The sequence below is a fragment of the Alnus glutinosa genome, chromosome 12 (assembly GCF_958979055.1).
Source record: "Alnus glutinosa chromosome 12, dhAlnGlut1.1, whole genome shotgun sequence".
NCBI classification, from domain to species: domain Eukaryota; kingdom Viridiplantae; phylum Streptophyta; class Magnoliopsida; order Fagales; family Betulaceae; genus Alnus; species Alnus glutinosa.
The window spans coordinates 16,003,485-16,019,650 of record NC_084897.1 but is presented as its reverse complement, the minus strand read 5'-3'; the positions used below and the strand labels follow the sequence as shown (position 1 = coordinate 16,019,650).

The 16,166-nt window shown below is 34.2% G+C and overlaps 1 protein-coding gene across 1 annotated transcript; it reads left to right on the top strand.

The window, feature by feature from the left end:
* The first annotated feature begins 12,907 nt into the window (after positions 1–12,907).
* On the top strand, positions 12,908–14,148 carry LOC133852590 (rubisco accumulation factor 1.2, chloroplastic-like). The gene is made up of 2 exons (XM_062289362.1): positions 12,908–13,563; positions 14,046–14,148. The coding sequence occupies exons 1-2, from the start codon at positions 12,908–12,910 to the stop codon at positions 14,146–14,148; spliced, it is 759 nt and encodes a 252-aa protein (XP_062145346.1).
* Positions 14,149–16,166: the final 2,018 nt, after the last annotated feature.

The following is a 16,166-nucleotide window of genomic DNA, read 5'->3' as shown; positions in this document are numbered from 1 at the left end:
GAGAGAGGTGTTCGGTAGAAATCTGAAATTTGAAATTCCCACGGTTTTTGGTCGTCCGGTTTTTACTAGCAGCATGACGAAAAGAGAAAAAAAAAATAATATTTTATTAGTGCCACGTTGGAATGTTGTGGAGAAGTTGTAAACGAGATGTGTATAGATCATTACTCTATTGATGTAGGGTAATAGGATGTAGGAATAATATATTCCATTTATTTATCATTATTAATGCATGTGTTTGAGTTCTGAAAGGCTAATTTAAAACATTTGGCCGGTAAAGACTTGCCAACGACTTTCTGACCCACTTCCATTTCCCGATGTTATTAATATTATTGATGTGATACATATTACATTCCAATACAAATAAAACTCATATAATTCTGAACATTCTAAAAATATATATAGCAAACTAAACAAAAAAAAAATTATGAATAAAATATAAAACAAAATATTTCACTAAACATTTACAATCAAATAAACCTTAAATTATGTTCAATGCTTAGTTTTTCGAAAGTATTTATGTTCATTTTATGCACAATAAAATAAATTTTTGCCTTGTTTTGCTTTCAAAAAAAGAAAAAGAACACTTTAAAAAAATGGTTGAAAATCAAGTAAATCATAAAAATGAAAACAAAAATATTCCGTAAAACATTCAAATAAATTAAAAGATAAGACCCTTAATTTTAATTTAATCCATATAACTTAAAACATGTTAAAATCTTTGTGCCCATATGAATAGTTTAGAACAAAAATAAAGTATAAAGAAAAAAAAAAAAAAAAGAATAGCAAGAAGAAAACATGTTTTATCTAATTATCAAATCATTACTAAAAAATTAGTTGGAATCTATGATATTGTTAGTGTGATACCTATTATATTTAAATACAAATAAAACCTATGTAATTCTAAACATTTAAAAAATACTGAACAATTTTATTAATACAAAATAAAACAAAATCTTTCATTAAACATTTAACGCAATCAAATAAATCCTCATATCATGTTCAATGCTTAATATCTCTTTGGTATTTCAAAAGTATTTATATTCATTTTATGCACAACAATCAAACAAATTTTTGCATTGTTTGCTTTCAAAAACATAAAAACACTTTCAAAAAATGGCTGAAAATGAAGTAAATCACATAAACGAAAAGGAAAAAAAAAAAATCTGGAAAACATAAGAATCTTTATCTTAGTATAATCCATATACATTAAAATATGTTTAAATATTTGTCCCCATAGGTATACATGGTTTAAAATGAAAAGTATAAAGGAAAAAAAAAAATATCAAGAAGAATACATAGTTTAATCTAAATATCAAAGCATTAATACAAAATTAGTAGGAATATATTAGTGTGATACCTATTATAGTTCAATACAAATAAAACGCAAAATAATTCTGAATATTAGAAAAAAAAAAAAAAAAAAAAAAAAAAAAAAAAAGAGAGAGAAAAATAAAATTTTTTTTTTAATGAAAATTTATTTCCATAAGTAAACATTGTTGAAAACGGAAAGTATAAAGAAAAAAAATATAGCAAGAAGAATATCTGGATTCAAATTCTAAAAATGCATAAAACACAAAGAAACAAACAAACAACAAAGTTTTTTTTATTAAATAAAACACCAGACTGAATCAATGAGGGTAATACGACTTTTCAACCTTTTTTTTTTGTTTTTTTTTTTGACATAATGCATGCAATACCTATCTGATCAAGAGGGGGGAGGAGATTCGAACTAGTAACCTCCGCTTCATGAGGTGTGGTCCCCAGCCGATTGAGCTACCCCTTGGGGACGTTAATTATGGGTAGTTAATGTAATACGTTCTTAATTTTAAATTTTATCTCTCTATAGTTTTGAAGATGAGTAAATTTTGAAACCATAATATTGTACATTAAAATTTTGAACTTAATGAAATTCTATAAGGAAATTTTTTGAAATAAAATTTTGGAGAATAAAGAATCTCACCACTTGGAATTAATGGGTGCAATACATATTTAGTCGAATATGGGTAGTTAATGTAGTGTTTTTTTAATTTTAATTTTAATTTTTTTTAAAAAAATCTCGTCATTTAATATGGCTATAATGACTCTTAATGTTACAATGCGAAAAAATTCTTATTTTGATCTTACGAAGATTCACACCTATAATCTTTTCATTAAAGCCTAACAAATTTATTAAAATCATGACAAAACCAGTTTAACCTTTAAAACTGATCAATTTTTTTTACTTAAGAGACTGGTTTAGTGTTCGAAAATTATGAGTTCACGCCACGTGTCATAATTGTATGCCAATTCTGAATTTAAATACATCTTCATCGTACTTTTTATTATAAATAAAAAAAATGCGTGTAAAAAGCAGTACTATCACATATCTTTCAATAAAAAAAATTAAAGATTAAGACCCTTAATTTTATTTTAATCCATAACAAGTAAAACTTTTTATAATATTTGTTAACATAGCTGTTGTTTATAACAAAAAGAAGTATAAAAAATAAAAATAATAAAAATAGCAAGAAGTTTCTCTTTGGAAGGGGAGTGAGCCATGTACTCCCAGTGCCCTTGTTTATATTTACCCTTAGCCTGGTCAAAAAGTCATGGAGTGGGTCCACAAAAATTCTAATTCAATAGACAAATAGATATATAAATAATGGAGAGAACAAAAATTTATTTTAATTATTTAAAACATTCCCATATAATTGTAATATAATTGAGATAATGCATGTGATAGTAAAAATTAATTATTAATTTTTTTTAACGAGTTCTGATTCAATAGTTAATTTTTATGAAATTATGAAATCATGCAATTGTGACATATATATATATATATATTTATTTAAAAATTCTATCCTCTGACTATTCGCTCTTAATTTTTTCCAAACAAGAAGTAAAATTTTATTTGTATTATGAGACATTTAATTTTTGATAAATAACATATTTTATGTTAAGTGAAGTATTATTTATTTATTTTTTTAAAATGTTCAATTTTAATTTGCACCATAAATTCCTTGGAATATGGAATATGCCAGTTCCTATTATTAGCAGCTGTATAAAATAAATTCATAAAACTTTTGATATTATATGAGACGATAAAGCAGTAGATGTAATTACATGCTATCATACAAGAAGTCAAGAAGCGAAATTTCAAATGGAAATAGGTTGAGGATTTTTATTGTATAATGCACCACACCAACTGGCTCAAGTCTGATGCCAGTTGTTGGCCATTCTTTATGATTTACTGCGAAGCCTCGAAGAAGGTGATCGAGGCGACAAGACATTATGACCCATTTCGCGAGAATTTCCCAACACCACAACGTCCCTCAGTCCCACATTGCTCAGAAGGAACAAACTTCTGCGCTTTATAACGCACTTGTGTGAGATGATTGTTCGCCGGGCTTAGTAACGCGAGCCTATAACCTGTGTAGGGGCATTATTGTGATGGGACTCTGGCCCAGCCCAACTGGTCGGAGTCTGGTTGCTCTATGCTGGCCTGCCTGTTCCAAGCCAAGAGTTGATCCATGTGGCTTGTGCGTAGGCTCTGGGTCACGTGGTTCCTAGAGCGGAGGGTTCTGCGTGAGGCTGGTTTCACAGAGCAGCGTTTACCTCCCGCTCTTGGCAGTGGAAGGATAACGGGTCAGTTGCATCCGAATTCAATAAGGCCCGCTGGGTTGAACTCAGGTGAACCATTACTTTTTTTTTTTTCTTCATATTTAATTTTACTATACTTGAAAACCATGTTTTTGGCCCAACCTCTTTTTAAGTTCGTTATATGTTATAAGAGTATTTTTAGTAGTCTCATCAAATTTTACTTTTTAAATTTATTTTTTTGATGAGTTACTTTTTTAATGTACCCAAATCATTTTAATTATTCACTATTTTATTTAATTAATATTTTTTCATATTTCTTTTTTCGTTCTTTATTTAATCTTTTTTGAATGTTTGTCTTTTCCCAATAGTCATATTTTTGAATATTTGTCTTATTCTATTGGTCATATTTTTAGAATTTTGTTTTTGTTTTTTTTTTTTTTTTTTCTATTCAAATATGGTGAAAGGGGAAGAGATTAATCTACAGATCAACCAAACCTCAACGGAAAAGACAATAAAATACAAACACAAATAAGTAACAGTAAGCAATTAATGGTGATTATCTATGAGTTCAAAAGAACCAAAAACAAGTTGGGCCTATCCTGGGGCCGTACAAGGCGGTTTAAAAACAACCATCGTGAGATAGTTGTTGCTAAGGAAACACTACCAAAAACCGGAGAGGAACAGTTGCAAAAGAACGAAAATAAAAACAATAGTCTCCACCAACAGATTAGCCTGCAAAGGAGCTAAGAGACTATAACCCAAACCAAAAAAGACAAACAGCAAAACACCCACAAAAGTGTGGGAAAACAACAGAAATACAACAAAGAAATTACAAAAAACCACAAAACGGTAGCAGCATCGGCGGAAGAGGAGCTCACACGAAGGAGGATGACAATCAATACTTCGGCGCGTAAGACCCACGCGCTAGCGAGTAAGATCTACTTGCAGGCGCGTGTGGGCCACGCACTGGCGCATACTGGCGGGATGGAGGTGGGATCGGTGGCAAAGGGAAGCGGAGAAGCCAAGGAGCACGATGGAATGGTGTGTCTGAGGGTGGGGCTTTCAGAAATTGACAGGTCTAAGTTTGAAAAACCCAAATCCAAAAACTTCAAGAAAATAACGAATCCGCCAAAGGAAATTGTGGGGGGAAGCAGAATCCGACGGATGGGTAAAGGAGGAGAAGCCGATGTAGCTATTATTGATAGATAAAAACTCTGAAGAGGTGGATATGGCTTCTAAGAAGGCTGATAAGGCCTTCAAGGAAGGAGGAAAATCCTCTAAGAAGACTGGTAAAGTCTTCAAGGAAGCATAAGTGTCCTCCAAGAAGACCAGTAAGGCCTTCAAGCGAGCATAAGGTGGACGAGGGTTTGACCCTCGTCCTCCGTATAGACGAACTCCTTTCAGCATGTGTTAATGCAGATCAATGTAATACTATTTGTTGATAAAAAATAAAAATAAAAAATGTAATACAATTTGATTTATAAAAGAGGAGACTTTTCATTCAAAAAAAAAAAATCCTCAGCGTCAATGCGTCACTCACTAGTCACGCATGCTTTCCAATTCACGCACAGCATGGTCCACAATTCACAACATAGAGCCACAAATGCCCTGACGCGATCCACAATTCACAGCTGACAGCACTGCACGGCACGGTCACCAATAGAAAATCTGTCCACAATTCAAGCACGTCGCACGCGGCTCCAGAAAAAAAAAAAAAAAAAAAAGAAAAGAAAAGAAAAAGTCTCATTTCCTTAATTTTCTGGGCCGTGCGATCTGCTGTTGGTGAATCTCAGCTGTTGGTTGCGAGATTAATGGCATACAGCTGAAACCAATTATCTATGATGGTTTGATAAGTAATTATATAATAGAATATTTATTTGAATAGTAGTAAGAATTAATTGATGTGATATAAAATTTGAGAATGTTTTATAGAAAAGTGAAAAAGTTTTGTTTTATAATGTGTTTTTTTATTTGAATAATAATAAAAAATTATTGATGTGATATAAAAAATGTAAAAAAGTTATAATGTTTTTTATTTGATATTTTTGGGAGAAGTGAAATGGGAATTGAAAATTTGCCATTTGGTTACCATTGTTTGTCCTATCCGAGAAAATATATGGCGTAACTAGTGTTTAAATTAATCGTGTGCTCACTCTTACTAGATTTGATCCAACGACTTTAGTTTCTATCGTGAAATTAGTTATAATAATTAACGGTTAGGATCACAAGTGGCCCTGATTTCAGCTGTATATGGGCGTAGGGAATTATTCTCAGTCATCAAATCACAACTTTTAGCCTTCTCTTCCCCTCATTTACGCACCAACACATCAGCCATGCGCCCAGTGACTCACACAGACTGAGCAGACTCACAAAAAGTTCACAACGTCGATTATTCTCCAACTTGCTTCTATATCTAATATTTCATTCATACATACACCTCATGAATTTCTCCTTACTCATACCTGCTTGGCCCTTGTGTAGCTACTAAGATCTCCATTGCTGAAGGTCACTGTAGATTTCATTACAAACGTGGGTGCTGGTGACGAACTTGGGGCGTCTCGTGAAAACCACAAAGATAAAGTCAATGGAGCAGATCTACCTCCACTCGCTGCCTATCAAGGAGCGCCACATCGTTCCAGTGCACCAGATCGTGATATCATTAGGCAAATTTATGTTATGTTATTTGGAGAAATTAATTAATAAAATTTGTAAATTTTTTCAATTGATTTTTTTTTTTTTTTAAGCTTAAAATGCTCCAACTCGAGCCAAGCTCAAGCCGAGTACTCAAACTCGAGATCGGCCAGTATGATCGAGCTCGAGCTCGAGTTCACACAGAGATCCCCACTTGGCGAGTCGATCTCGAACACAAAAATGAAGCTCGTGTTAAGCTCGAGCTCGAGAAAAAATTAGACGAGCCGATCCCGAACAATCAATACTCGCTCAGGATCGGCTCGTTTACACCCCTACCTGTAATTAACTTTTTAATCCAACCCTCCTTGTTTTTTCAACATTTTATGAAATAATTGTCTTGGATTTTTTTTTTTTTTTTTTTTTTTTTTTTTTTTTTTTTAAGGAAAACATAAACTTAAAAGAAATTAAAAATAAAGTACGGAATAATAAAATAGAGATAAAAGTTTTTATGTAGTTCAATTCGGTCTATGACCTACATTACAAGATAAATTTTTTTAAAAAAAAAAGGTTTTTTTTTTTTTTTTTTTTTTTTTTTTTTTTTTTTTTTTTAAAGAAAAAGGCTACGTTGTCTTTAGTTTACTCCAATATCTCACTAACATCAAACACAAAACCCAATGTATAAGAATCATGAATACTTATTGGTCTGTTTGGTTTGAACATTATTCAATATTTGAATCGGGTTTTTATTCGAAAACCCACGACCCGCAACAAGTTGAATAAAACCCACCTGCAGTTTGAATATAATGTGAATGTAGTTTGAATTTTGAGGTGAAATGATAGAGGCTTGAATTTTGTTCTTTCTATGCTATCAGTTGAAATAGGCGTGGCTTTTGAGTTGTAGCATTAAATGCTAGTCTGAAACTAGCTGTTCAGTAGCATATTTTGAGTTTTGTAGCATTTTTTTTTTAAAAAAAAAACTAAAAACTAAAAACTAAAAAAATTAATTTTTTTTTTTTTTTAAAGAAAAATAGGAAAATGGGGTGGCCAAAAGCCACCCTTTTTGGCCACCCCGCGACCCCCTGGGGGTGGCTTTCGAGCCACCCCAAATGGATTTCGGGGTGGCCCGAAAGCCACCCCTATGCGTTAGGGGTGGCTCGGAGGCCACCCCTGGGACTGGGGGTGGCCGCGCGCCACCCCTGAGCCCTAGGGGTGGCTTTCGGGCCACCCCAAATGGATTTCGGGGTGGGGGTGGCTGCGCGGCTACCCCCAATAGTCGGGTTTGGCCACGCGCCACCCCTTGAGCACTAGGGGTGGTTTTCGGGCCACCCTAAATGGATTTCAGGGTGCCCCGAAAGCTACCCCTAAGCCTTGCGGGTGGCTTTCGGGCCACCCCTGGGGCCGGGGGTGGCCGCGCGGCTACCCCTCGTGGCCTGGGGATGGCTTTCGGGCCACCCCAAATGGATTTCGGGGTGCCCCGAAAGCCACCGCTAGAGGGTTGGGAGATGGCCCCGGCAGCCATCCCAAAACACTATATATATATTAAACAAAAATAAAAATAAAACTAAAAATTAGTTTTATTATTTTTCAATTTAGTTTATAAAAATAAAAATAGAACAACTTTAGTTTATAATTTTTTTTTTTTTTTGTTATTCGTTTTATTATTAGTTTTATTATTTTTCAATTTCTAAAAATTAACACTTATTTTTATAACACCAATCATTATACATAACTTTTCATACAATCCAATCACTTTCTACAATTATAAAACACTTTTTTCCAATATCAAAAATTCAACATCCAAACACATATTCGAAAAGAATCTGAAATTATATTCAACATCCAAACACATATTCGAAAAGAATCTGAAATTATATTCAACATCCAAACACATTTTCATTGTCTTGAAATCTGCAATCAGATTCAGAATATTATTCATATTCGAAATATTCAATACCCAAACGGACCATATATCATTCACCTAACAATAGCTAGCAGAACAAAAGTTGTTCTATTTAATAGTAACAAGTCATTTAAAAATAGTGTTTATAGACAATCATTCAATTTTACCAACTACGAAAAAATAAGAACCGAATGATTAATTAAACATATGATTGCTATTTTAAATTTTATATTTCATTTTTAATATATATATATATATATATATATATATATATATATATATATATATATTCATATACATGTAATAATGTACACCTTCAAGTAGATCAACACAATTAACTTTAAATTATCATATTTTTATTAGGACTATATATTATGCTTAACATCAGAACTTTGGTTGGTTGATCATCTTCATGTAGACCCTCTCACCTACTATACTACATCATATAGATGACTATGTCAAATATATTTTTTTGTTGGAAGCATTCCCATAGGATTTATCATTCTCTCTTCTATTCGGATTAAGAATGTGAAATATCTCTTGTAACTCCTTTTTTTTTCCTCATTAATTAGAGTATATATATAAAATATCTGTTGGGAAAATAATCAGCCCCAAAGACATGTAGGTCTAAAGTAGTATCAGGGGCCGAGCCCATCGGGTCGGTCCGTCCAGATCAGACTTAAGTACAGGACGCATCCTTATCTCCAAAAAAACTCATATCCCAAGTATATCGAGATGAATAATGATTCAATGCCACCTAAATATACAACTTTTCACCACCTTGCCTATGTGGTAAGGTGGTCCCCCACTACTTTTTAAGTTTTTTTATTTTTTAAAAATAAATTAAAGTGGGGGACCACCTTGCCACATAGTCAAGGTGGTGAAAAGTTGTATATTTAGGTGGTAGTGAATCATTACTCTATCGAGATAGGCTCATATCCCATCAAATATGGGATAAGGTATCTAATAGTATGGCATCACATGAAGAGGTAATGTCATATTCAGTTTGGACTCTACTACCCAATTCAAATTCTATGAAGATAAGGCTTCTGAAGATAAGACAAAAGACTCATAATCAGATTATGCTCCAAGCACTCCAGTAGTTCTACAACTGTGGACTGTGAGCCTATAAGTAACTAAGTAAGACTACTACGTCAAGTATTTAGATAGAGATATATTCTCTAAGTTTTGAGATTTTAAGTACTCCTAAAAAGTCAATAAGTTTGTAACTGACTTAGGCATCGGAGTGGGAGTACGGTTGGCGCCCCCGACGAGTCGTTTATTATTTTGCAGATTACGAGAAGAGCGAATTACTAAGGAAGGCTGGCGAATCACAAGACGACACGTCACCGTACCGGAAACTGTACCAACAATCTCCATCTTCTTTATATATGACTAAAACTATTTTTTGAAATCTCCCTAGCTCTCACCTATATACTGCTATATTAACAACATTGATCTTATTTATATTACACCACGTACTGCTACCGAGTTAGAAAACATATATTAATTTTGAAATCCTAGGTCCCTATGAATTTTCAACTATATGCAATAATATAACTACTTGCATATTATATTATTGTAATATAATAATAATATTATATTATTATAACCATTGATGGGGGGTGGCAAGGGGTGGCTGCCCAACCGGCAGCCACCCCTTCACTAATTTCAATTTTTTTTTATAAATAATTTTAAGTTTTATTTATTTATTTATTTTAATAGATTTATATTTTTTTTATTGTAATGGATATATGTTGATTTCTTATTGGGTATGAGGTAGCTGACTAACGGATTCTGTTAACTTGTTAGACGGAAAACATTTTCAGGGAGTGATTCGTAATTATAGTTTACCACAAAGACCCTCAATGAATTTTTTGTACCACATGGAGTGATTTGTAATTTAGGCCAACCCAAAGAACTAGTGGTACAATTATCCATAGTAAAATAGAGACAAGAGTTTTTACATAATTCGATCTATAACTTATGTCCACAGGATATACTCTTATTCACTTGATAAATTCACAATACATGAGACTCTTATTTATAGAAGAATTATGGAGAGTTTAGGTAGATAAGTATGGTAATCAAATTCAATGTGATTTGATTACCATCAAATCTGATTACAATCAAATCAAACAGATTTGTTTACCTTCAAATTTGATTTATAGGAGATAACAAAAAGTAATTACAATAAATCTCTTAAATCAAATCCCCTTATATGCTCTAACATTGTTAACAATTTGAACAATTTGATATGAAATTGATGTGTTCGGATAAATAGTTGACTAGTCTAAAATTTATTTGGGTACTTATGGTTTATATAAATTCTCTCACATTAACCGTTGAAACTGCTAGCAATTCGAACAGTTAATTACTATATCCAGGTTTCATATATTTTTAACAATTCGAATAGCTAATTACTTTATTCAGGTTTCATATATTTTTAGCAATTGATAGAATTTTATTTAGAAATTCTATCTTCTCACTTTTTGCTCTTAATTTTTCCCAGATGACATGTAGAATTTTATTTGTGTTACGTGACATTTAATTATTTATAAATAACATATTTTATTTTAAGCGATGTATAATTTTTTTTTGAATGTAAAATTTTAATTTGCACCATAAATTCCTTGGAATATGGAATATGCCCGTTCATGTTATTAGCAGTTGTATAACATAAATTCATTATAATATGCAGGGAAAACATATATTTCGGCCACTCTCATTTGGCTATTTGGAGTGGCATGACCACATATTGCTTTTTTAAAAAAAATTCATATATTTATGTTTGATTTATATTTGATTTTTTTTATTATAAATGACACATGTGACACTACAATTGGCACTAATGCGGTGCCAAATGAACGGATTCTCAATTCTTAACAATTTTTTTTTTCTTCTTATAATTTATATAATTTGTTTTATTAAATGGGACACATGTTACCTTTATGTTCCTCTTGTTTGGGATGTCAACGCTTGGAAACTTTCTCATATAACTTATGATATATATATATATATATATATATATTGAACCATTGAACACCTTCTTCATTGATAGATGAAAATTGAACCAACTCAGGATCTAGGGAAACTCTTGTTCCTTAATTACAATACTAAGGATGCTACTAGGAATATTCTCCAACTATACATTAGTAATTCTGGAAATAACAACCTCGATCCTTAGCAAGAGTATGAGCTATGGAGTTAGCTTCCCTAGGAATAAAAGCAAAACAGGAGGATCTAAGGAGCCCCAACTCAAGGTGAATACTCTCAATAAAATGACCAACCCGGTTAAGGAAAGGTGGATCCGAATTTATCTCGAAAACCACTTGCAAAGCATCACCTTCAAACATAACATTCAAAAAACGACCAACTTCCTTGGTAAAGAGGACTGCATTTAGTGTTGCCATGGCTTCTGGTAACTTGAGGTCAACTGAAATATGTTGATGTATACATTTTGCTCCCAAAAAGTTCCCCGCACAGTTTCTAGCTACAATTTCATACTAATGCACCCATCCTTTGTGTTAATCGCTGCATCCCAGTTTACCTTAATAAAACCTACTGGTGGAGGCTGCCAAGCTCTACTGTGAGGAATACAACTGTCAACCTCTTGTATAGAAATATTTGGATCCAGCATATAACATTTTTTAAACTCTTCAAGTGCATCAATCAGCCCCTTTGAATACAATATTTGGATGGATAAAAGTACCTTCAAAGACCAATGTATTTCTCCTCAACCAATTCCGGCGAGCCAAAACTGCCAATAAATCTAATTCATCCTTGCTGCAGAGCATGAGAAAAGAAGCAAAAGTGGAAAGGAAGTTAGTCCCCAACGAACAACTCTTTTGAAAAATTAATGGACCGCATCCCCACACATCTTGAACTGCTGGACAACTCCAAAGGGCATGAATGACAGATTCTTCCTCCCTCCAATAGTATAGACATAGATTATCCACCACAACCCCTCGGCGAAATAAGTTGAGTTTAGAAGGCAGAAGATTGTTGCATGCTTTCCACATAAAAAGCTTAACAAAATTATGGACTTTAAGACTCCACAATGCTTTCCACACATCCATGCCTTTGTCTGTGTTTGAACATTCACCTCGGCTTCTTTGTTGGATATCCTTTCCCAAGTGATGCGCATCGAGAAAATCCCATTGATGGTTCCATTCCAAATCAGCCGGTCTTGTGGTATCGAGGGACTAAGTGGTATATTAGTTATCACCTTAATTTGCTTCCTCCGCACTGAAAATCTCCTTAATTAGAGCCACATTCCAGCCCCTTCGGGCTTCGGTCATGATCAATAAGAGCGGCAACCCTTGTATCTCCTGGCAGTATGCTTACAGGGGATTGCACTGTGAATTGTGAAAGTTGTAGGTATGGACAGCCACCGATCCCCCCATACTTTGATATATATGAGACGGTAAGCTTGTAATACTTGCTATCATACAAGAAGCGAAAATTCGAATAGGTTGAGGATTTTTATTGTATAATGCACCACACGAAATCGGTATTTTTCTCGGATGAACAACCGTAAATTCTCAAGTTTGAAGCCAGGTGTTGGCCATTCTTTATGATTACTGCTAAGCAGGGACAGAGCCAAAAAGTATTTCGGGCAGGGGCCAAGCTGCCAAAACTTACTTCGGATTCTCAAATTATGTTTTTTTTTTTTTTTTAAAAAAAAATGCTAGCTCATTTTTAACTTCTTTCTTGTATTTATTACAAATTATGTACTATTTTTCCTCCACTCTTCATGAAGTAAAAAAAAAAAAAACACTTAAATTTTTTTAAGATATGATTTATCTACAGAACCGCCTCGTGGTTGCTGCCCAAGTCCGGGACTCCCTTCTTCAATCCATCACGGACCCAGAACTCGCCTCCTCGTTCGACACTAGCGGCGATGAGTTATTGTACGAAATTCAGCTTCTGAGCGCCCAGCAACGCGCCGCCGCTGCCTGTTTCATCGTTGAGAACAGGCTTGATGCCAAGGGCGCCCAGGATCTCACCCTCGCCATGAAGGATTTTTCTCGCAGGCTTGGGAATAAAGGGTGGGAGATTTTTGATTATGCTCTCCCTAGAGATTGTCTCTCCTTTTTGTATTATAGGCAGAGTAGAGAGCATAAGAACCCGTCAAAGCAGAGGACTGCTGCTCTAGAGCAGGCACTGAAAGCTGCCGAAACTGAGAAAGCGAGAAGCAGGGTGTTGGAAGGGACCAGTGAGGGGAAAGGAGGGAAAGAATGGGATATGGATTCCGCGGATTGGGTTCTGGTGGTGAGGTTGAGGCTTGGAGAGGTGGCGGAGGGGAGTAGCGTGGTAGTATTGCTGGTTTGTAGAGCTGAGGAGTGGGAGCAGGAGGTTTTGGCAGCGCCGTGGAAGTGTAGGAGCGAGGATGAGTTTGGTGTGGTGGTGGCAGAGAAGGGGTATAAAAGTGCCTGGAAGCCTGGAAGAAGGTTGGCCATTCTTTACGGCCTTGTTTGGCAACATAAATTTTTTTTACCATCCCCCTCTTCCCTTATCCTAAAAACAATCATCTTCAAAATATTTTAACTTTATATCACATCAATAATTTTTTATTATTATTTAAATAAAAAAATTCACTATAATAGAAAACTTTTTCACTTTTCTATACATTTTTTTTTTTTTTTTTATATCACATCTATCACTTTCAACTCCCAGTACCGATTCCCCTTCCCTCACTAAACAAGGCATATGACTACTGCTAAGCCTGGAAGAAGGTGATGAGGTGACAAGGCAATCTGACTCATTTCCCGAGAATTTTCCAACACCGCAACGTACCTCAATCCCATATCAATCAGAAGGAACAAACTTCTGCGCTTTATAAGGCTCTAGTGAGAGATTTTTGATCGCCGGGCTCATTAATGCGAGCCTGTAACCTATGTAGGGGCATTAATGTGATTGGACTCTGGCCCAGTTCAACTGGTCGAATTCCGGTTTCCATTTGCTGGCTTGCCCGTTCCAAGCCTAGAGTTGATCCATGTGACTTGTGCAAAGGCTCTGGGTCACGTGGTTCCTAGAGTAGTGGAGGGTTCTGTGTAGGCTAGTTTCACAGAAGCAGCGTTTACCTCTCGCTCTTGGTAGTGGAAGGATAACGGATCAGTGGCACCTAAATCCAACAAGGCTCGTTGGGTTGACCCCAGTTGGACCATCACCTTTTTGTTTTTGGCTCAACCTTTTTCTAAGTTCATTCTATGTTACAAGAGCATATCAAATTTTACTAGTTAAAGTTATTTTGTCTAGGGATAATTGCACCGTTGGTCCCTGTGGTATACCATAATTATTTTTTACTCCCTATGGTTTAAAAAGTTCATGGGAGGTCATCGTAATATGCAATAATTACAAATCGATCCCTGACGTCAAATTCTGTTAAAATTTTTAACAGATTCCGTCAAATGCCACGTCAGCAACACGTGTCGCCAATAAGATGGCGACACGTGTCTACCGTAATAAAAATATATAAAATTATTAAAAAATAAATAAAAATACTTATTCTTTTTTTTAAAAAAAAAAAAACAAAAAAAACCGTTAAGAATACTCCAATGGCGGGGCCCGAGTTGCATGTAGCTGTGCATCCACAGGCTGCAGATAAGTTTTGCTTGTATATTTTATCTCTGAATATTACCTTGTCTCTTTATACAGAGTTTGCGTTCATTCTTCTTAATATATATATATTATCTTCACCTTTTCATTCACAGAAAATAACATATAATTATCTAATCTAAAGAACCAAACCGTTAATTGCGCTAGTGTATCTTCAACTTTTACAATGATGTGGACCAATCCTAATATATATATATATATATATTCCCCCACACTGACAAGAAAGTGACAAAGGAGAGGGATGGTTCCAAGAAGGAGATGGCGGCTACCCGTAAGCATTTGTTTTTTTTTTAGGACACCCATGTAAAGTGATTGGCCAAGACTACTTCACATTACCAATCACATTTACATGGGCCATAATTGGCTTTTCAATCTGACAGTCAATCTTGCTCTGCCGGGAAGTTGCCCTTACCAATTGGAGTGGAAACAAATTGTATATTCAAAACTTAAAGCAATGTCCATATGAATAGTACAGCTAGCATGGACACCCATTATCTTATTTAATATTTCTTTATGTCCATTGAAGATAATATAAAGATAATATAGGACTTTAATGGAGATTAGAAGCCGATCATTTAAGGTATGCTCGTTAATCGAGGTTAGAAACTCACGTTCACAATCATGCTCCTACCTCGTTCGAACACTACTGTAAAAACCTTAAAAACCCTCTATTCTTTATTTTCTTTCTATTCTTTTTCCCTATTCTTTGTTCTCTTTCTTTTTATGATAAAAGTCATCAATTATCATATCCATACTAAAAAACATTTTGGTAATTTCATTCTCAACATAAAGAACCAAATAACTTCTAAGAAAGTTGCTTTGGACTATAGTTTCTAGATTATCAAATGTTACAATGGTGGATCCTTCTTATTTTTGATCTGAAAAGAAGAAGTTGGTGATCCAATTAATGAAAAAGTGTTGGGCTTCCCAACAGTAAACCTAGAAGGCTAGACCAAACTAAAATAGCACTGGGGTGATCACAAAGCAAAAAAAGTAGGACAAACATACAAATGACCCGATCGTATCACATTTACGGTTCACCATGCACTCAAATATTCTAAATAATATCCGCCTCCCCAAGAGATAAAAATAATAATAATAATAAATAAATAAATAATCTACAAAGTTAGGTAAACTTGTACGACATCACCTTGCCGTGCCCTTTCTTGTTTGCTACGTTGTACGTACTAGCTACCTAATTGTCCTTATGCTCAAATTCTCGCATATGTTTATTCCTAATAAAAAGTATAGTTTAATACACACACAAAAAAAAAAAAAAAAAAGAAGAAGAAGAAGAAGAAGAAGAAGAAGAAGAAGAAAAAGAAGAAGAAGGTAAAGTAGGTAAAATTGTTGGACAGGATATTCATATGTACGGATGTTTATATTTGATCATTGCATTCTAAATGTAAATTGATTCATGTTAGGTTTTTGATCA